Below are 24023 nucleotides of genomic sequence, written 5' to 3' on the forward strand. Positions count from 1 at the left end.
TCCGAAAGCCTGCCTGCCCATCTGGAAAAATTCCCCCCAACTCCATCTACTCCTCCAGTCTTCCCAGCAGTATCTTCGTATATACCTTGTATGCCGAGTCTAGTAGGTCCCCTTCCCTTGTTATCCCTCTAATCTCTGCCGCCTCCTTCTCCCTCAGTTCTATTTTCTTTCTACTGCATAACTCTCTGTACCCTCTCCTGGCCTCCCTATATCTATCCACCCCTATCGTCCCCCGTCTCCACTGCCTCAACCTCCTTCTCGCCTTCTTGCACTCGCCATCATACCAGTCGTTCCTCCCTACTCTACCCCCCCTACGTACACACTCCCTTTTCAGTGTTGCCTCCCGCACTACCTGGATAAGTTCTTCCAAACCATTGATTTCTTGTATCCTCTGTTGCCAAGTGTCGAGGTTTCCCCTGTAGAATGCTACCCCTTCTTCCGACCAGTCTGTCCTAATGAACTTGCTCCCCAGTTCCGTCCGCCTTCTGCCGTCCACCCCCTTTACCTCCACCTCCAACGGTTGGTGATCCGACTCTATCGCTTCTCCCACTTTAAACCTTTCCACCCTCTCCCATATTTCCTGATCCACCAGTACATAACCAATCACAGATGTCCCCCTCGCCCCGATGTAAGTATACTCCCCTTCCGCTCCTTTCTCTTTATTCCCATTCAGTATCTCCCATCCGTTCTCCTCCACCCATCTCAGCATTTCTGTTCCTTCTCCATTCCGCACAGTATCCTTCGACCGCCGTCGTCCCTCCTCTCCCCATATCTCCACCCTTCCCCCCTCCTCGCCCACTCTAGTATTGAAATCCCCTCCCATTATTATATATCCCTCCGTCCCATCCCCTGCCATCTCATCCCATTGCTTTCTCGTCTCTTTCATTGACTTGCTATACACAGTAACTATCTGCACCGTCTCTCTCCCCCAGCTGATCTGCCTTTTCACCATTCTCTTCTGCCTCCATCTCCCCTCCGTCTTACCCTCCTCCGTAATTCCTCTCGCTATTCCTGCTATAATACCCCCCTACGCTCTTCCTCTCTTACTTCTCCTCTCTGCAAACACGCAATCCCATCTATACCCTTCTGGCAACTTTCCCTCAATCTTTGCCCACCCTCCTTCATCAATCCAGGTCTCCACCATACAAATCTCTTCAGATATTCCCAGAACTGCCCTCCCTTATTCGTAATCCCCGCTACATTCCAGAACACCATTTTTATCCCCTCGCTTTTCTCTGGCTTCTCCCCTCCGCCGTCTAGTTTTTTGATAAAATCCTCAAAGTACCAAAGTTATCGCAAGAAGTTTGTTAACCGTTGCAGGTAATTGGTAAATGGTCTTTCTGAGCAATGTACAACAAAAGTTGATTAAGATAAAATGTTTGTTATGTTAAATTCGATGCGATATGCCGAATTTTATTAATTTAGCATATAAAAGAAATTTTTTTTTTATCTTTTATTTTAATATAATATATTTTCGAATTTAAAATTCTTTATTAAGATTTAGTTCAATGTAGAGCTTAATCGAAAAAAAGGGGAGAGGATAATTAAGATATTAAGTTAATTATAAAAAAGAGGAAAAGTGGGTTTAGTGATAGGTGTAGGGGAAGAAGGTGAGTGTTGGTCGCTGGGATCCCAAAAAGTGCGAAAAATGCACGCGGTCCAGATGCATTAATTTTCTGCATTTTGGGGAAAGGGTTGAAGGAGTTTGTAGAGTAGAGTTTTAGAACTGTAGATCAGCTCGTCAAGGCATTCAATTTGGGAATTTTTTAATTTAAATTTATTTATTTCATATTGTTACAAATAATAATATTTGGTATTAGATCGTGGCCGGAGGCTTTCTTGGTTGGTATCATTTTTATTATACCTCGTATTTCTTTGACAGTGACAAGATTTTTGCATAAACTAAGTGTCAGAAGATGATTTTCGTTGAAATGCTGTACTACGACGGAAAAATGTTGATGTTTGGAATAAGATTTCTTTCTAAATAATCTGCAAACAATTCAGTTTTGCATTTATCATCCGTCACCATACCTGCATCCGTGTGTAATGGGGGTATATCCTCGTATTTTTTCAAAATCTTTCTTGTGGTTTTCCACATACCTAGGTGTCGTTAACTTGGATGTACTCTTGTGATGTCATCAAAAAACCGGTTTTTTGATGACACCACAAGAGAATTTGGGATAGAAACCACTAGGAATCTCAAACAAATATCAGCTTTTTAAAAAGTTGTTTCTTTAATTAAAACCTGGACCGTACACCCCGAATAGTCGCATTTACTTGTTGCTCACTTGTATCGGTCGTAGATACTTCTTGTCTGCATCGTTATAGATATGGGGTTTTTTGATGACATCACAAGAGAATTTGGGATAGAAACCACTAGGAATCTCAAACAAATATCAGCTTTTTAAAAAGTTATTTCTTTAATTAAAACCTGGACCGTACACCCCGAATAGTCGCATTTACTTGTTAACTTGGATGGTTGATAGTTAACTTCGATAGGTTAACTATGGATGGTTTTTGTATACGATTCTCTTCTATTTCCCTATGAATAGCATGAATAATATGATTCAGATTTTGTTTCAGTAGGGATTGGCAAGTTCGTTGTCATTGTCTTCTAATATCTCTCTTTTCTTTGATCTCATGATTAAATGATATCCATGATATCCCATGATATGCCTTGGAAATTTATAGAATATCCTCTTGTTATTAACCAGCGAGTTACTTCACGTAGATGTATGTACTACTTTTGATATATTTTGCGTTAGCATTCTGATAGTGGTGTCTATACTTTCGATCGTTAGTTGTGGTGGTTCTAGATTTATGTTGTTCATAATGTTTTTGAAACTTTTCCATGAGATAAATTTATTGATAAGTCTAGGTAGTTTTGGACTTGCAACAACTTTTTGTTAGGTGTTGTTAAGTGAAATTAGGATCGGTAGGTGGTCGGAGTACATTTCATTTACTACTGTTTGATGAATTGAAAAATTTACGTTTTTTGTTATAACTAGATTTAAGATAACTGATTGATGATCTCTTCTATAGGGATAGTATGTAAAATCGGTTGAAGCATGCACGGCAAGTTGGTATGAGCCAGTATGAGCTTAGTAGTTCGTTGAGGTAGATGCCATTTAGATTATCTGCTCTGCAGCCCCAGAATTTATTTTTACTGTTTAAGTCACCGATCAGCATTTTGCGTCATCATTGTCAAATAAGTTTCTAACGTCATTTTCTGTGAGGTTTACGTTAGGTTGGCAGTAACCGCAGATAATTGCAATTTTTCTATTGGCATCTAAGTGCATGTTTATGGCAACAGTTTCCATATTGTTAGTTTCTGATGATGTGCTATTCCTCTCTTGACTAAGATTGCTACTCTTCCTGCTGCTGTTCGAGAGTGTCTATCCAATCTATAGCATTTATAACCTATAATTCCGAAGTCTTCTCCAGTTGCAAGATGTATTTCCGTTATACAAGTAATATCGACTTTATTAGCAACCATAAATGTTATAAGTAGACCTAAATTATAATAATTTAGGATGTTGATATGTGCTAGTTCTTAGTAGGTTTTAGGAGGCATTGAGTAAAGCTGGAAGTAAGTCATTTAGGAAGTAATGTTTGATTTGATTCAGGAGAGGAGTGATGATTGTTTTAAGAAAATTCATAATAGATGATACTATTAGAGGAGTTTCTAAGGAGGATGGGTTATGTATTTGAGTATTATCGTTGCTTGAGTTTTGGACAGGCGAGTTATTAAGCGTGGCTTGAGCATACGACGTGTTTGGGATGAAGTAACGTGATGATGTGGGATGCTGTTGACTGTGAGTATTTCTTCTAGTATGTCGTGGGTGTTGTTGTTGTATATCGACATATATTCTGCATCCTCTGCATTTCTTCTTGCATAAGAAATGATTGTGTTCTTTCCCACATTTTGTATTTAATGTTGTTATTTTCCGTTTACTTTTTCTCCGAGATATTCTGATAAAAAAAATAATAATAAAACGATCGAGACAACACTAAATTAAATAATGTGATTTATTATTTAAGTAGATTTCAAATTGACTTTACACCAAATCAATATCTATTATTCTAATTATATTTAATTGCCAACAATTAATGATTATTATTGATTCATAAATTACTCAATTATTTCTTCAAAGTATCAATGAGACCTATAAATAGTGTTAAAAATCAAATGTTTTGATTAAATCTCGTAAAAATGTTACCTAAGGTGGACATAAAATTTATTTTCTGTTTATTTATAACGATTTTAACATGTTGCGGATTAAATTTACGTAAGTTTTCATTTCTAACCATTTTTCATCTCATAATTTTGGAGTATTTTAGCATCGTACATTAAACCATGTAGTTTATCGGACCCAAATCTAAAATCATGTATGATTCAAAGTGGCCAAAATGCAATTTCATCTTTGAGAAAGGGCGATCAAAATTATAAAATACCAAGCGTGGATCCACTTAAAATTCCGTTAATTGAAATTAACATGGGTGAAGATTTAAGTATAAAATTTTCAAAAATTACCGCTTACAATTTTTTTGAAGTTGTTAAAATCCAAGATGTCGAGTAAAAGAGTTTTGAAGCATAATTTTTTTTTGTAACGATCGTTTTATTTTAGTTTTGATCTTGAAAAAGGTATATTTAGTTTGCATTTGTACGATGAAAGTGGAATTTTGGCCGATTTAACGTACGAAATGAAAATGAAATTGATGGGGTTACCGATTACTGGAAACGGTGAAGCTAAAGCAAACGTCTCTAAAATCGACATGTTTTATGAAGCCGCTTTAAAAACTATTCAAAAAGATGACGGCGATCACTTCAACATTGATAAATCAAAATTTAATGCTACTGTTGGGCAACTTCAGTTTCATTTTGATAATTTATTTAATGGAGATCAAAGATTAGGAGACGCTACAAACAAATTAATCAATGAAAATTGGAGAGAATTTTCATCTATTCTTCAACCAGCTGTCATCGATCTTTTTCAAGGATTAATTAATGGTTATTTGAAAGGAATATTTGCTTCTGTACCTAAAAACAGTTTATTTTTACCTTAAAAATCAAATGAAATCGGTGTTTACATGATAAACGAAGGGTTTAATGTTTATAAATACTTTTGTTCTTTTATATTAAATAATTGTTTCAACGTGTTGTTTATTCTTTATTCACTGTATAAACCATTCTAAACAGCTATAAAACTTTATTACAATAAGTTACTTTTTAGGACAACACATAACATTTGTTTATTATTTATTATTATATTATTATAACCTCGAACCATATCACAAAATAACTTACTATTCTGTGCCTAAACCTGGCTACCAACCTCTTCCCCTCTGTGATCAGGTACTTTGGTAGCCCTTCTACTATAATTTCATTACTTTTTTGGATTGTACCTGCTTTCCTTTATCCCCTTCACATCAGTGGAATACCCCACCCTTCTGTAGTGTGCCTCCCTTTCTCGCTGCCTTTAACGACCTTTTCCTGCCTCAATCTCTCTGTAGTACTCCACCCTCACCTTATCTACTTTCATTTCTTCCCTGACTATATATCCCGGGGTTTCCTTACCCAACCCCAACACCCATCTCCAGTACCTGCTCAGCACATCCTCTAAAAGCCCTTGCTCCTTCCATCTCCATATTTCCACCCCATACATCATTACGCTTTTTATCAAGCTTTCAAACATTAATTTCCTTTTTTCCACATCTTTCCCAAAAATCCTCTCACCCCATCCCCAAACCTGTCCCATAACCTTATTCGCCCTCGCAGCCAATTGAGCTTAATTTAGACTGAGAAAAATATTAACGTCAGGCGTCAGATATGCGTTAGAAACATGGACGAGTACAAAAAATGACGAAATCTTATTGAGCTGCGTTGAAAGAAAGATACGGAATATGAAGAAGGTGTTGCAATTTTGACTTATACCGACTCTGTGAAGAACCGAATGTTGTACAATCCATCAAAATCAATAGGTTAAAATGAATCGGCCATCTAGAAAGAACGGATGACAGGGAACCCCGAAAGCAAATGTTCCGCCAAACAGTTTTTGGAACCCGCAAGAGATGCAGGCCTAGAAGCAGATATAAGGACCAGGTGGAAGAATGACTAAAAATGCTGGGAGTTAGAATTTGGAAGGCCAAGGTATGAAATAGAAGAGAGTGGAAGCTGATCCTAACAGGCCAAGACCCACCAGGGGTTGTGGTGCCAACGATGATGATGATGCGGCTCTTAAGACGGCTAAACCCGAATGATTCTAGTTCTAGGTTTAGTGTTAGTTCTACTTTTAGATCGCGCACATCAAAATAAATTTTTGTTTAATAGTACTTTCGATGAAATATTTCTATTACCTACCGCGTGATAGCATTACAGGTATTGCCGACAACAGATCTATATGACATTAATACAGAAATTTGTCATTTCACATCGGTAGTATTGTGGTTTGCAAAGATGCCATTTTCCCATGAACAACGGCTTTTCATTGAACGATATTTTTCGAATCATTCATATGCACGTGTTGCAGATGAATTTTGTGGGAAATATTCAGATGTTGGAGTTCTCTCCGGTTCATTCTCTATTCCATTCCTATCAGTAGAAGCTGGCATAACTTCACTGGTCACTCTCGATTTCCGCACTAAAAATGATGACAATTCCGGCTGCTCCGGGAAAACCCGTGTCCTGCTATTCAAACGGTGATCTCTCTTTATTGCCATTCACTTCAACAACGTATGAACGATCACTCAATTTTTCTTTAATATATCTAGGTGACCAAGCTTTGCTACTTTCCGAACTTATCTGAGCAGCGATTGGCTGTCCAATTCGTAAATTAGGCAAGGATTTGCATGCTTTATCATAATCTCCACCTGGAGAGAAGTGAGAAGTGGAGTGCCTCAGGGTTCGATCTTGGGTCCATTACTTTTCCTTATATACATCGATGACTTACCAGGTAGTGTTCCAGCAGATCGAATTTGTCTTTATGCAGATGACACATCTTTTATTACGAGAAGTGGCGACATCAAGGAGCTGGAAGAAAAAACAAAACAAAATATAAAAAAAGCTGAGCATTGGTTCTACACAAATAAGTTAAAGATGAATAATGAAAAAACAAACATACTTACCTTTCACACAAGACGATGCGATGGAGTGATAGATAAATCCATAAAGTTCCTTGGAGTTACTATTTCAGAAACTCTTAAATGGTCCAAACACATATCAAACCTGAAAGGGCGACTGTCTAGTGCTCTGTATTGCCTTAAAACAATACGTTCAAACCTTTCACCCGCGACATTCCGAAGCGTATACTTCGCATATTTCCATGCTATCGCGACGTATGGGATCATTACGTGGGGTGCATCTAGAGAGATGGAAGCCATTTTCGTTATGCAAAAGAAGGCAGTTCGGATACTGGCTGGACTAAAAAATCAAGAGAGTTGTAGAAGCCAATTTAAAAAATTAAAAATACTTACCTTGCCGTGCTGTTTTATACGCTCCTGTCTGGAGTATACTCATAATAATAAAGATTTGACGCTGAAACACGTAGACAATCACGAACATATCACCATATCACCGAGTGGTCAAATCACAAAACACATACGATTATATAGCCGTCAAATTATATAACGCACTACCATTGGAAAGAAGAAGCATGGAAGTAAAACAGTTTCGAATCACTGTCAAGAATTTCCTCTTGGAAAATGAATACTATACTGTGCAAGAATACTTTGAATGGATGACCGAGAAATGAATCATCGGAAATTGTTATATTTTATTATTTGTAGTTGGCATTTCCTTTATGTGAACATTATTAATTGTTTTCTTTTCTTTTGACGTCAATACTGTACCATGCTGTACTTTGTTTAAATAAAGTTATTATTATTATTATTAATAATGCTTTATGTTTTGTTCTTTATTATCTGATGAGTTCTGGTTTGTCTAGAGAATATTCTTTGTACAGGGCTAGATCCAATTTTATTTGGCATATTTCTGTGGCGAAGAAAAGCAAAGCCATAAATCTTCAGTATTCTCGTCAGATTTTCGTATAAGCTTTTATGCAATTTTTACTGTGGCTTCCGTTTTTCCATTGGATTGCGGATAGTGCGGTGAAGATGTTATGTGCTGAATATTCCAATGTTTTGCAAAATTTTTTAAATCTTTGTTAACAAAATTCTTTGCATTATTGCTGTATAAACATTCCGGTATGGTATACTGCAGTTCTTTTTACAGGTATTAATCATTACATCAGCTGATACATTTTTTAAGATGTCCAGTTCCAAATAATCGGAATAATGATCCACTGTAACTAGAAAATATCTCTTCTTTTTCTTAAATCCGGTAGTAAGTACGTCTAAAGATACATGCTGAAATGCTCTGAGATTGCAACACTTTATACATATCCAACATTCTTTTCTTTTTTACGAGTTTCTCCTGGCATGCCAGGCCAAAACACATTTCTTCTGACTGTGTTTATCGTTGAGTTCATTCCACTATGACTTGTGTGAAGAATATTTATTATTTTTCGTCTTAAACTAAATGGTATAACAATTTGATTACCCTTAAAGATTGAACCGTTTTGATATGTAAGATCGTATTTGTAGTTGTTGTACTTTTTTATCTCATCTGTATGTATTTGGCCATCCTGACATTATGTACTGTTTTACTTTTTGTTAGGCTGTATCGTTAGCTGTTTCCTTTCTAATCTCTTCTAAGCGATCCTCAGATACGCTGACTTGATTAGCCAAATCGATGCTTTCCAAAGACTTGTACACTTTTTCTTCTGATGTTTTAAAGACAGTAGATACTCTTTGACGATTGTATTGCAATTGTATTTAATGCACGAGATAATGTATCTACTGTGATATTCTCTTTTCTCAGCTACAAATTTCAAATTCCAGTTGTATCTTTGTAGCGTCATGAGAATTTTTTATAAACGTTTCGGGACATTTAATATTTATATTTTATTGTACTCTTTTCATAATTTTTGTTTTAATGACGTCGTGGGTTACTTTTTAACTATTTGACAGTAAGTTTATTGATTGTAATATTTTTATTATGTTTCTCATTATATTTAATTGATCGTAATGTAATTTTTACGTAGATTCGGCTGATGATGGGCTAAGCTTGAAACTGGTTCAAAAATAAATCCAAAACTTCTATAACTTTACTTAGTTTTGGATTTATTTCATATTGTTTTAAAATTTTTATATAAGATTCTACTGAAGATGAGGATTCCTCGAAATCGATTTAGAAGTATAAAATAAAAAGCAAGAAAGAGGAAAATTTTGTTTTATTTAAATTGACTTAAACAAAGCTTGCTAATGGATAATTTAATCAATTTTTAGAGCCTTGTTTAAAGGAATAGGATCTAAGCATATTCGTAGTTTTCCATTTCTTGCTACAAGTAAAAAATTACTCACCCAATCTGTATGTTTGTTTATTTTCTCAATTATTTTCTCTTTCACTAGATGATCCAATTCATTCTTTAATTTTTCACGCAGATGTATTGGTATTTGTCTAGCCTTTTGTATTATCGATTTCACATTCTGATCAATCTCAAGATCAATTAGTTCTCTTAAACAATCATATCCTTTAAAAACATTTTGGTATTTCTCAATTATTGAACAGGCATTTTGTTCCAGATTTTTAATAGCGTTTTCTTTATACAGTGCTAGCGTAAAGTAACCCCCCCCCCCCTTCTTAACTTCCGAACAGATTGAGATATCAATATAAACAAAAAAACGTCAGTTTTTATATTTTATCAGCACAAATATTTTCTTACGGAAAATTTTGCTATCACTTTTAGTTTTTCCGGAAAATGGATCAACTTCCTTTTTTTTTAATGGAACACCTAGTATATTATGGTATCTTTAGAAAGATGAAAACGATACGAATCCAACGGTACCTCACAATCAAATATCGATTTATTAGTTTTTCGAATAAAAATTAAACAAAATGCGGAATTTCGCCGGAAAAACCAACGTATCTTCGTCGACTACCTGTCGAAATGCAATCGACCAGGTAAATGGTGGACGGTAGGTTAACGGTCGGTATACGCTCGAGCTAAGACGGATTTAAAATTGCTAGTTCAATTACTTATCTTTTTTAGAAATAAAATAAACGTTGGGTGGAAGTACCTATATTAAATTTATGAATTAATCATATTTAATCAAAAAGTATTTATAAAGAAAAAATCAAAGTAAATATAAGAAATGATAAGATAAAAAAAAATTTATCAAAGATTTTGCTAGTATACATAACGGTTGAAAAATTGGCTTAGTGTTGTTATTGAATATGTTATTTATTAAGAACAAACTATTAAATAAATTGTTCGATATGATTACCCTGAACTTCTTGGCAGTGGTACCATCTTTGCAGTGTTTCCTCTCTCACACGGCTTAACATGTGATGATCAATATTTTGGCAGACGTCAATAATTTTTTGTTTTAAATCCTCAATACTGTCTAGCGGACTTTCATATACCTTGAACTTTAAATAACCCCATAAAAAGAAATCTAAAGGTGTCAGATCCGCTGATCTTATTGGCCATTCAATCGGCCCACGTCGACCGATCCACCGTCCATTAAAATTTGTATCAAAACAATTTCGTACCATTGCCGCATAATGTGGAAGTGCTCCGTCTTGATGAAAACAAAAGTCGTGGATTAATATCTTCTTCTAATAATCTTAAATACAATGTTCCGGTCAAATTTTCGGTTAGGAATATTGGTCCCACGATGTGATTTCCTAATATGCCTGCCCAAACATTTATTTTCTTGGGAAATGGAGTGTTACCTTTGCGATATTCATGTAGATTAACATCACTCCAGTAACGTACATTTTGCCGATGCAATTTTCCATCCAAAAAGAAAGTACATTCATCACTGAAACAAATATGTTTAAAGTATGATGGATTTCGTTCAACCATATTTGTCATTAGCTTACAAAATTCTGTTCTTCTATCAGGGTCATCTTCTGTTAATTCATGAAGCATTTTAATTGTATATGGATGATATTTATTCTTCTTTAAATATTTCCGTGCCGTTGTTGGACTCACATCACACGTTGATGCGATAGCAGCAGACGACATCATGTTCGCATTAACTACTTCTGTTAATATCTGCACTTGTGTGTCTTCAGAAATCGAACGACGACCAGTTCTTTTGCGGTCTTCGACGCTTCCAGTTTCCAAAAACTTATGTACAAGTTCTCTTAAATATATTCGACTAATTGGATGTTCAGGAAATCGTTCATTAAATTGTCGCTCTGTTTCATGTAGATTTGTGTCAGCACGAGCGAATATTAAAATTGCTTCGATTTTGTGCTCTAAACTCCTTCTAGCCTTTTTGATCTCGCCTTTCTTTGGTTATACTTGGTCGGGTAGAATTCAAAGATAGAAATGAAGAAAATATTTGCATGCCGACTTAAATACAAAATTTCAAGGTACCTACAAACTTTAAAATTGTTGTTATGACAATTTTTTCTTACAAGTTTTAAGAAGAACTTTCTTTTTATTCTTTTCTTACATTCATTGTTTCATAAAAAAATTGCCGATTTTAACCCTGCTTAACCCGAGCGTAGACCGACCTTTAACTGACCGTCCACCATTTACCTGGTCCATTGTATCTCGACAGGAGCAAAACTAATAAACCGATATTTGATTGTGTACCATAATATACTGGGTGTTCCATTTAAAAAAACAAAGTTGATCCACTTTCCGGAAAAACTAAAAGTGACAGCAAAATTTTCCATAAGAAAATATTTGTGCTGATAAAGTATAGAAATTGACGTGTTTTTGTTCATATTGATATCTCAATCCGTTCAGAATTTAAAAGGGGGGGGGGGTTACTTTACGCTAGCGCTGTATGTATATAGCATTACAAGTCCAAATTTTAGACAAACACTAGCTGAGAACAGAGGACCATGATCAACATTAACTACTTGAAATTTGATAGGGTATCTTTTTCCCTTATTTTGACACAATAAAACTTTTTCAGCAATTACTGGGGTTTCATTCCTTCCAAATCCATACAATCTATGTTTTGATTGATCAAGATTCACATCTGCCACTTCTTATATGCCCGAAAATCTATTCCTACTAATCAAACATACATTAGCACCATCTAACTCGCAAATAATTTTCTTTAGTTTACCATTTAATAAAAAAATTAATTCCGCATTAACATTTCCTCCTTTTGATGTATCATCAATAATTTTTCTACACTGCTGCTACAGTTCTCTTCTAATCCCTATTTTATATCTTCCACTGTTTTTTTACCAAATTTCTTCTTTTCTTTATCTTTCTGATTTTCCTTCTTTTTCTTGCAAACTATTGCAAAATGGTTTCTTCCACCACATTCTTTACAGGTTTTGCCATACGCAGTGTAAACTCCTTTCTCAAATTCGTGTTTCTTTCCACAAAACAAGCAAGTTTTTTCTTTACTTTTATTTATTATCTTATTTCCTGAACTATTCTGATCAGATTTCAGATTTTTTATTTTTTGTGCAGTTGATTTATCTACTTTACAGATGTCAATAGCTTGTTGCAAAGTCAAATCCGGCTTCAACATCAGCTTTTTTAACATTTCTCTATTTCTCATTCCCAAGAGAATTCTATCTCGATTCAACCAAAGACTGCAATCGTACAAGATATTCATCAAATGTCTCATTATCCATTTGATTAACATCATTATTGAACATCGCTTTATCATATATTACATTATTTTTTCCACTAAGGATCTTTCTAATAGCTATTATAACCCTTTGATAAAGGAAGCTGTCTTTATCAAAATCAGATAAATTAAATTGATTGTATTTCACCATGGCTAAGAACTATCACAAAAAATATCATTTTAGTGTCATTTTCACTATCTCTCTTTGAAAACAAATTGTATAAAGTAGTGGAAAGTAACCGGTAAATTGAAACCGTGTTGATATCGGTAAAGAATTAATGATAATAATAATACAAAAATAACGAAATCATGACTGGATATTGTAAAGGTTGTCGATTAATAATAACACTGAGATAAACCCATTGTATAAACGACAAACATGCCTCAAAAACAACTAATTAAAGAACATATTCTTCGAAATAAATATTTAATTGAACACAAGAAATGTCTACGTTAAATTTAATAAATATTGATGGAGTTGCTTTAACTGAGGACTTTCTTTCCTTAAAGCAAGAACTTGAAAGTTTAGAGACACGAAATGAAGATGTTTGGGTTACAGCGTTTCCAAAATCAGGTAGAATATTAATACTTTTCTTAAACAATTATTTTATTTACTTTTTAAAGGTTGTACTTGGACTCAAGAAATGGTTTGGTTACTTAAAAATAATTTAGATTACGAGAAAGCTCAAGTTATTCTACAGAGAAGATATTCGTTTATCGAGTAAATTTTTATTATTATCCTAGTTTAAGTTTTTACATTAATTAAATTACTTATTTGTTTCAGTTTTGGGGCGTTTAGAAACGAGACAACAAAATTTATCGAAAAACATAAAATTCCAACCGATTTCTCGGTAACGTCACCGGATTACTTAAAAATTATTTCTGAATCGGAAGGAGGAAGATTTATAAAATCTCACTTACCATTTGATTTTCTCCCAACGCAAATTAAAAACGGCACGAAAACGCCTAAAATTATTCACGTAATAAGGAATCCGAAACAAGTTGTTCCATCGTATTTTCATCACGCAACGAAAGTTTTTCCATTTTTTGTTGGGTCTTTAAACGAATTCGTCGATTGTTTTATTAATGAACAAAGTTGGTGTTATTATTATCACTTTGAATATTTAAAAAGAATTTTTATTTTTATTTCTAGTTCTTTACGGAGATTATTTCCGAACCGTTTTAAGTTATTGGAACGAAAAGCACCGTTCGAATTTATTAATCATAACTTACGAAGAAATGCATTCTAATTTGTTGGGTGTAATAAAAAAGGTTTCAAAGTTTTTGGATAAAACTTATACCGAGGAAGAGTACGAGAAATTATCTAAGCATTTAAGTTTTGACCAAATGAAACTAAACGTTGCGGTTAATATGGAAGCAATTATTAAAAATAAAGAGTGTCCGTTTATAAGAAAAGGTTCTATTGACAGCTATAAGGAGGAATTAAGCCCGGAAATGATTTCGAAATTAGATCAATGGATAAATTTGAAAATTAAGAATACCGGGTTGCTTTACGAAAATTAATAAAAAATATATTAATTATTACGTTCTCCTGAACTTATTTTTATGTCTGGAAATTAAGCATTATGATTATTATATCAATAAAATTTATAAAATAAACCTAATTCATCCAAATTCTTTAAATATTACGATTAAGTAATATTCATACAGAATAGTAAGGTTATAACAACTATATATATTAAAGTTTTTTATTTTTTACAATATTTTTGTTATTTTTTAATTATTGTAGGGATATTCTTAATTCCCTTTTGTTTCAGGACACCTCGGCACAATAAAATACTCCTTTAACTTCTTAATTATTCTATTCTTCAAAATACAAAACACACCGACATTTATGTTTTCCACATTCTCTTCTTTTTATTATGTTTCTATCGTTACTTTTAATAATAATAATAATAATAATAATCCCTTATTAATTCACATAATACCAAAAGGTGTGGAAAAAGTCAAATACAATAATTCAGTCAAAATCACAATACTACTTTCTCTTTAAAAAAATCATCTAAGTTATACAGTTTTCTCAAGTAAGTACCCCTTGAGTTTCCTTTTTAATTGGTGTAATGGTAGTTTCTTAACACTAAGATCCAAGTTGTTATAAATTCGGATTCAAGAGAAAAGAACACTATTCTGCAACCTTGCGCTGTTAGTGTATGGCGGCACAAAAGGTACTTTCTTTATTCCTCTCGTTTGGTGTGAATGAATCATTTCGTATCTTAAAAAGAATACATTCTAACACATATAACGCCCACAAAGTTAAAATTTTGTATTGTTTAATCTGTTGTATCTAAATCTGCATGATTTAGATACAACTGACTCGTGGACTCATACCCAGTACCGCTCTTACACAGGACTTTTGGACGATAAATACACGCTTGGCCTCAACCGAATTGCCCCAAAAAATAACGCCGTAGCGCATTCTACATAGTATCCGCACACGCGTAATAGGCGCACAATGACGAGTTTACTCCCATATCACGCGAAACACATCTGAGAGCAAAACATATGCCCGACAATTTTGCCGATAGCTCCTCTATATGCAACTTCCATAAGAGACCCACGTCGATCACACGTCGATCTTCAGTCCGAGAAACCTAAAAGCACTCACGGGTAAAAAGCTTTCCTTTTCAAACGCGATGTGAATCGGATCACTTCCAAATGTCAGAGTATTAGTTTTACCTATGTTCATTGTCAGATTATTGTCTTCAAACCACGCACCTAGTTTACATAGATTGTTTTTCAATGAATGAATTATTGTCTCCCGCTCTTTTTCACTCACTACCAACGTGGAATCATCAGCAAAGAGAATAAGCAGGTCGTCAGTTATCCTCGGTAGCTCATTGATATATACAAAAAATAACAGGGGGCCTTATATCGAGCCCTGAGGCACACAACTCTTAACCTTCGTCCACTCCGATCTAATTTTTTTACCATGGTATACACTGATATCTCTCAGACAAATATGAAACAAAAAAGTCTAAAGGTGTTCCCTTGATACCCATATTCTCCAGTTTAGCGATCAATGTTTCATGATGTACGCAGTACAGGGTGTCCCAATTTCGATGTCCGCAGTACAGGGTGTCCCAATTTCGATGTCCGCATAGGCTATCTCCGAAACTAAAAGAGATAGAAAAAAAGTAGCTTACATGTCATGATCTCGTTTTTCGAGAAAATGCTAATGCCGAAAACTCCGAACAGCTATCGTCTTTTGTTTTCGCCCTATCGGCAAAAACTGAAAATTTTGCGAAAACGACATTCGCGAATATCTCACTTATTATCAAAGATGGAGTATTATAAATAAAACATTATATGGGCAACTTTTTACGAAGAATTCAGTGGCGTAGGTAGAATTTTTTTCCCATCTTTTATTTTCGAGATTTTAGACGTAACTTTATTTTTTTAAATGGAAATCATAGTTGGCTATGGCTTAAAATAATTTATTATTTTCTTCTGATAACAAATATATATAGTTTGTGGGGTATATTTCTTATAGTTATTGAATAATTAACAAAAATTCATTTTGTTCTATCTAAAACTAATGTATGTATTTAAAAGTTAATATTGCTATGGTGATAACCATAGATACTATAATGCAACATAATGTATCAAATAATTGCCAAAGTTTTTATTTAAAAATTGGATAACAACTCTGTCATTATGTGCTGGTACGATGCACCAGCATGTTAAGTGTCAAAATATAATAAAACTGAATAAAACTTTACAATGAATTTCGAAAATTATGAAAAATGTAACATGATGGAACGCTATATGTTATCAGATAAGAATGCGACGTTAGCCGCGGAATTTTATTTCACAAGATATCCAGAAAGAAGACAACCGCACGTAAGAACCTTCAGCCGGTTAGCAGAAAATTTAATAGATATTTGGTCCTTCTCCAAACCACATACAAAAACATACCAAAATGACCTGCAAGAGAAATTGCAACAAGACGTCTGACCCAAAAGCCGTTGAAAGCCGAATATGAAAGAAAAATAAGTATAAACCATACAAAGCGGGGCTAACTCCTTATTTACGTGCCGGATATGTCAATCGAAGATTAGAATTTTGTAGATGATATTTAGAAAAATTAAATAGTCTGCTGTTTGTTCAAAATGTTATCTGGACCGAAGAAGTCTCTGAGTGTTCAAAGAAGCTTGGAGTTCAATGTATGGTGTGCCTTTTTAGATAATAGAATTTTGCCATATAGTATCTACCATAAAAACTTAAACTCAGAGAAATACCTCAATATATTAAGGCAGCACTTGCGCCTTTGGTCGACTATTTGGCACTAAATATGTCTCAAATGATATATTTTCAATATGACGGAGCACCAGCACATAATGCCAGAGTTGTTAGTGAATTTTTAAATACTACTACAAACTCCTTGCTACAAACTTTGGCAATCATTGGAAACAATGCTTTCCCTCATGGTATGGTTATCACCATAACAACATTAAGTTTTAAATACATACAATAGTTTTAGAAAGAACAAAAAAATTGATACATTATATTCCATCATATGTAGGATGGATACGATTTCCCCCCTCTACTTGTTCTCAGTGGCTTCCTAGAAAACTAGCCACTGAGAACAAGTGAAGGGGGGAAATCGTATCCTTTTGTTACAAAAGTTCCGTGCTTTAGTTATCACCATAGCAACATTAACTTTTAAATACATACATTAGATTTAGATGGAACAAAATGAATTTTGGTTAATTATTCAATAACTATAAGAAATATAACCCACAAACTATATATATTTGTTATCAGAAGAAAATAACAAATTATTTTAAGTCATAGCCAACTATGGTTTCCATTTAAAAAAATAAAGTTACGTCTAAAATCTCAAAAATAAAAGATGGGAAAAAAATTCTACCTACGCCACTGAATTCTTCGTAAAAAATTGCCCATATAATGTTTTATTTATAATACTCCATCTTTGATAATAAGTGAGATATTCGCGATTGTCGTTTTTGCAAAATTTTCAGTTTTTGCCGATAGGGCGAAAACAAAAGACGATAGCTGTTCGGACTTTTCGGCATTAGCATTTTCTCGAAAAACGAGATCATGACATGTAAGCTACTTTTTTTCTATCTCTTTTAGTTTCGAAGATGGCCTATGCGGACATCGAAATTGGGACACCTGTACATGCCCTAGTTAAATCCATAAACAAGCAGCATGTTATATCTTTCCTATTTAAGTTTTCTATAATATTTTCAATAAGTTGGAATATCGCTCTTGTTGTTGTTCTTCCCTTAATGTAACCATTTTGTGAGTTATTTAGCAATTTATGTTTAGTTAGATAATTCATTACCCTATTAAAAACCATCTTCTCAATAATTTTTGCAATATTTGATATAAGTGCAATAGGTCTGTAGTTTGAAAAATCATTTACTGCATTTTTCTTGAACATCGGTTTAATGATCGTCAGCTTTGAATTGTTAGGAAATATTCGCATTGTAAAAGAAATATTTATTATATGAGCAAGAGGCGTGGACAAATAATTCGCACAATACTTTAGTACTCGAACAGAAAAACCGTCCACACCTACAGCTTTTGTATTGTTAAGACCCCTAATAGTGTATTCTACCTCCTCACTGTTGATCAAATACATAACAAACGACGAATGTGTCGCCTTAAACATTAGTTGTATTTTTTGCCTCTTTTTATCAATTTCATTTTCATCAATTGATACAAAATGCTTATTCATAGCATTCATACGTCCACTTCACTGTCAAAATCATTCATAAATGTTCCCATTAAAGTGTCTTTGTGTTGTTTTCCCTCTTACTTCGTTTACGAAATTCCACATGATTTTCATTTTATTGTGAGACTTATTAATTTTATTGCAATAAAATTGTTTTTTGTGTCATTATTCAAATTTTTTAAATCTGTACAAAAGAACTTATAGAATTGTTTTTCTATTCTATTACTTACAATTCCTTGATAAAGTTGTCTTTTTATTGCCGATTTTTCCTTTATTTCTTCTGTTATCCAATCGTTACCTTTTTTATTATTGTTTAATACAACAACCTTCTCTTTGCAACACTTAGTGACAATAGATGTTAATATGTCACGAAATTTATCATAACATTCGTCCGGTTGATCAATGTCCGTGATAATTGACCAATTCACAAGACATAATTCATTTTTTATTTCTTCCATACTGTTTCTATTAATTATTTTCTGTTTCATTTTCATTTGTCTTTCTTTACCCATTGTCGCGACTGGAGTGTACTCGAACATCAAAACCCTGTGATCAGATAGAGCCGAGTCTATGACTTCTGTTTTATAATCCTCAATATTCGTAAAGATATTATCGATTACAGTTCTCGATTTCTTAGCCACTCTGGTTGGTTCCTTAATTGTAGGACAAAAATTGTATTTGATCATCGTTTCTATTAAACTCAAATACTTCTTTTTGTTCCTGTTCCAATTCGGCCTTCCTGGCAAATGATTGTTCTCAATCGACTCAAAAATAATACTAAACAAAAATTATTCTGAACTTAAATTAAATTTAAATTTTAAACTGGTTTATTAATACATAATTTTCTTTTATGAATTTATAGCTTTGTCCCATAATCTCATTCTCGATGGTGCAATTATACCTTCGTAAGGTATTTGTGTGAGCTGATAACCTTCAATATACTTTTTTAATTTCATACGGTCCTTTATATTTTGGTAAAAGCTTCTTATTAATTCCTGGTGTTACATCGGTATTTGTTATCATAACATTATCTCCAACTTGATACTTATGAGGCTCCTTATGGTGTTTATCATAATAAGATTTATTATAAGCCTGACTTCTTTTAATATTTTCTGAAGCTTTTTCTCGTATTAAGTTTAAATCTCGCTCGCCTTCATTTTTACCTTCAAGCATCAATCGCAAATTATCATTGATCTTTCCCCGTTGTTGAACACCATAAAACATCATACTCGGTGTTTCTTTTGTTGATCAGTTCACAGTATTGTTCATGGCAAATTCCACTTTCTGCAGCGCTCTGTCCCATTTCTTTGGATCTTCTACCAATTTACACAATAATTTGTTTACGGATTTATTTACTACTTTAACATGGCCATTTGCCTGAGGCATTCCTGTTGCGATTAATATGTGATTAATTTCATATTCATCAACAAACTTCTTGAATTCATTTGATGTAAAACATGATCCACGATCCGAAACAATTCTCTGAGGTTTACTATAGGTATCAAAATAAGTTTGTAAATGTTTAATTACTTCTTTGGTATCCGTTTTCCGACAAGGATATATTCTCAAATATTTTGTAAATCCATCAGTAGTATAGATTCGCCGATTCAAGAACCTCCTCCTCGAACCTGCGTTCTAGGAGGAGGTTCTTGAATCGGCAAATTTTTTGGGGGTCAGAGGAGGTTCGATGAGGAGAGGAGGTTCTTGAATCGGCGATTCTTTTGAGGGTCGGAGGAGATTCGATGAAGAGAGGAGGAGGTCAATTAACTTGAGAAGGTCATGTTATTTTGACGAAATTATTAAAAATCTATCTTTATTTAGGTTATGTTATTAAAAATTTATCTTTATATGTAACCTGTTTACCTAGATGAAAACAATTACTATGTTTATCCTTCGACGCTTCTCAATGAACTGTTAATGTTTTCGATATATCTCTTAATTTATTATTATACACAAAGGTATACGGTTTTGAGACATGTAGGTATACAAATAAGTGAGTCATAACTTACCTGCGAGATATTTTTTTGTTTTATTATGTAAAGGTGTACGGGTATTTAAGAATATGCGAGGAGGTTCTTGAATCGGCAAATTTTTTGGGAGGACAGGTTTGAGGAGGAGGTCAACTAACTTGTTAGTAGTAGATGAGTCATGATCCACCTGCGAGATATTTTTTAAGAGCTTCTTAATAAATTTGTCATGCGTTTTGTCTGACGTCTCACGATACAATGACGTGTTAGAACATGTATAATAGCCATAAACCTAAATGAATCCACAAATCTCAATTTCATATGAACCCGCCTTAGCTTTCCCTTGCTGTCAATGTTTTCTCCTACGATAATTTTTTTCGAAAATGATATATACTTTTCTTTATTCTGTGCTATAACGTCCACGTCTTCTTCTTTTAATGCCATATCTTTCACAAACATATGACAATCGTAGTTCGAAAGATTGTGAAAGAATATCGGTATGAACTTTGGTAATTGATAATTGATGTTACATACAGCATGTGCGGGTCCTCTATACAACCCAGTTAGGTGATCATGATCGCACACTTTATTACCTTCTTTTATTTTGTGCGAACAAATGTGACAGATATCCTGCATCTCATGTATTAATCTATCTATAGGTGGTAATGGGAGCATTTCTTTTGGTTGGCTTAAATAATTTTTGTATATATTCAGAACGTCATGTTCCAACTTGCTCATGAAAATTTGAGCAGCATTACATCCGCGATATATTTCAAACTTCGACAATGATTCGTCATATGAACATTTTATATAATATGCAAATGCATAAGGTTCGTGTTTGAAACATTTGACAGAGTATGAATTATCATCGTTAAGTTCTGTTGCTTCCGCATCGGCGATCGGTTTCTGTAATGCTTCAAAATCTGCATACACCACGAACGGTATTTTTAATTGTCGTTCAAAATTTTCGAACTGTAGTATATTTTCCTTTTCTTCATTTCCATATTTATTTATTTTCAAATTTGTTGTTGGTAAAATTGCCCTTACCTTGCTGCAATCGTCACTTTGATGACGGATAAGTTTATTTTCTGACATAAAGAATACCAAGCATCCGTCGCAAATATACTTTTCATGACCATTCTGCGATGATAGTAATCGAGACAGATTTTTTATCCAACAATAGTGACTATTCCCGGAATCATTTGTAACCAATAATAAATTTATATGTCTTTCTTCTTTTTGTCGACATATATACATTGTAATTATGTCATAATTCATAACACCGTCTTTAAAATACTCATTTATTCCATATACATTAATAGATAGTTTGTTCTGCTTTTCAAATACAGGTATATCTCGTAATTTAACTGGAAAAACAATATTTGAATAGTCTAAGCCGCAGTCTAGGTAATTCGGATACGAAGATGTCCTCTGTGGTAAACCGTTCGGTTCATGTAGTGCGGATGTTACAGCCCAAGCAAAACATGCATCATCCGCGTTTTGTATATTTATCACAGCACGCTTTGCTTTTATTTGCGATGGTAGATCGATGTAATTAGATGCTCTGATAGGATTATATTTGTTTAAATTTAACTCCATATAGAGAATTTGCATTAAAGTCCATCCTAAATAAAATATTGAAACATTTATTTTTTAATATATAGGTATATTATGTCACATTACGCTTACCAGAATCTCGGTCCTGGAATTCTGACATTTTTGATGAAATTTCATCAATAAATTCCTTACATATTTTATACAGATCCGACGCTAATGATACTACCTTATTTTTCGTATTGAATGATTTTATTTCACAGTCTTCCTTTGATTGTAAAAAATACAAACCAAAACATTCCATATTTAATTTTACATTTCGGTGAATATCGATTGCGCTTTGTATTAGATTTAGTATTTTTTCTCGAATTCTATGAGAAAATTCATCCAAATCCACAAAAAAACCTTCTTCACTTATTCGATAACTGACGATTTTGTCACCGAATGCTCCAGCTATTCTCTCCACTCCGTCATCGATTATAACAAAAGCGTTACGCTTGTGTGCGTTGCTTCGTAAATGTGCAGAGTAACATTGTCTATTTACATAATCATCGCAAGCCTCACATTTTACTGCTTTTGGAATTTGCGGTGCGTCAAGCTTGATTCTCTTGCCAATACAAGATAATCGTTGACGTCTTTTTAAATTGTCAACTCGAGTAAAACTTTTTCCACAATCCTCACACACGACCATTTTACAATTTAATGTTGTACACTTCTACTTGTTACGAAAGAACTACGTCAATACCACATTTCGCAGGCGTTTATAAACCCTCACCGCTCCTGAAACTTATTGGGAGGAGGAGGATGCATCGAGTGCGTTTGTATACATGTATATTTATAACTCCGTATACTTCTGCATAATAAATTAAAAAAATATCTCGCAGGTAGATCATGACTCACTTACTAGTATTAAGTTAATTGACCCCCTCCTCGAACGTATCCCCCCAAAAATTTGCCGATTCAAGAACCTCCTCGCATATTTTAAAGGTCCGTATACCTTTACACAATAAATTTTAAAAAAATATCCCGCAGGTAGATCATGACTCACTTATTTGTATACCTACATGTCCCAAAACCGTACACCTTTGTGTATAATAATAAATTAAGAGATATATCGAAAACATTAACAGTTCATTGAGAAGCGTCGAAGGATAAACATAGTAATTGTTTTCATCTAGGTAAACAGGTTACATATAAAGATAAATTTTTAATAACATAACCTAAATAAAGATAGATTTTTAATAATTTCGTCAAAATAACATGACCTTCTCAAGTTAATTGACCTCCTCCTCTCTTCATCGAATCTCCTCCGACCCTCAAAAGAATCGCCGATTCAAGAACCTCCTCTCCTCATCGAACCTCCTCTGACCCCCAAAAAATTTGCGAACCTCCTCCTTGAACCTGCGTTCTAGGAGGAGGTTCTTGAATCGGCGAATCTATACTACTTCCATCAATTACTGCCAGTATGTACAGGATGGTTCAAATTCGATGTCCGAATAGGCTAACTCGGACACTGTAAATTTAATTTCTTTGACGACACTAAAAAAAAAGTTTATTTTTAGCTTTATTTTAAACAATAAGAAATAGACCTATCTAACCCCATATTTTTGTAATCAGAAAAAAAATAACGAATTTAATAATCAGTGGTTGTTTCTATTTAAAAAAACGAAAATTGTCATAATATCTCAAGATCTAAAACCGAAACATTTTTTTTTGACTACGTCATGAAATTCTCTGTAAAAAAGTGTCCATATAATATCTTAGTTATAATACTCCACCTATAATAATAACCAAGATAATTGCACTTCTTGGTTTTACGATATTTTCAGTTTTGGCCTCTAGGGGAAAAACAAGAGACGATAGCGCTTTTAGGTTTTCGGCATTAGCAGTTTCTCGAAAAACGAAATCATGACATGTAAGCTACTTTTCTTCTAACTCTTGTAGTTTCCGAGATAGCCTATTCGGACATCGAATTTGAACCACCTGTACAGTTCTGTTCATATACAGGGTGTCCCGTATCTTCCGCATCAGAGCATTATACGGTTGTAGGATACATTATTCTGAAGCGATCTTTCTAATAAAATTTTTTCGAAATGTTTATAATAACC

General features: G+C 33.9%; 3 protein-coding genes across 3 annotated transcripts; 2 read left to right on the plus strand and 1 right to left on the minus strand.

Moving 5' to 3' along the window:
- The first annotated feature begins 4189 nt into the window (after positions 1-4189).
- On the plus strand, positions 4190-5246 carry LOC111413509 (protein takeout-like). Its single transcript, XM_023044507.2, has 3 exons — positions 4190-4289; positions 4342-4576; positions 4629-5246. Exons 1-3 carry the CDS (start codon positions 4214-4216, stop codon positions 5065-5067), a joined length of 750 nt encoding a protein of 249 aa, XP_022900275.2. The 5' UTR covers positions 4190-4213; the 3' UTR covers positions 5068-5246.
- Positions 5247-13062: 7816 nt separating this feature from the next.
- On the plus strand, positions 13063-14343 carry LOC111413514 (luciferin sulfotransferase-like). The gene is made up of 4 exons (XM_023044512.2): positions 13063-13246; positions 13297-13393; positions 13457-13767; positions 13826-14343. Exons 1-4 carry the CDS (start codon positions 13117-13119, stop codon positions 14194-14196), a joined length of 909 nt encoding a protein of 302 aa, XP_022900280.2. The 5' UTR covers positions 13063-13116; the 3' UTR covers positions 14197-14343.
- Positions 14344-14476: 133 nt separating this feature from the next.
- On the minus strand, positions 14477-22763 carry LOC139429286 (uncharacterized). The gene is made up of 3 exons (XM_071194941.1): positions 22051-22763; positions 20523-21986; positions 14477-19886 (listed from the first exon to the last, which is right to left on the minus strand). The coding sequence occupies exons 1-2, from the start codon at positions 22604-22606 to the stop codon at positions 20566-20568; spliced, it is 1977 nt and encodes a 658-aa protein (XP_071051042.1). The 5' UTR covers positions 22607-22763; the 3' UTR covers positions 14477-19886; positions 20523-20565.
- Between the last annotated feature and the right edge of the window lie 1260 nt (positions 22764-24023).

This window comes from Onthophagus taurus, chromosome 3, assembly GCF_036711975.1.
Source record: "Onthophagus taurus isolate NC chromosome 3, IU_Otau_3.0, whole genome shotgun sequence".
Taxonomy (NCBI): Eukaryota; Metazoa; Arthropoda; class Insecta; order Coleoptera; family Scarabaeidae; genus Onthophagus; species Onthophagus taurus.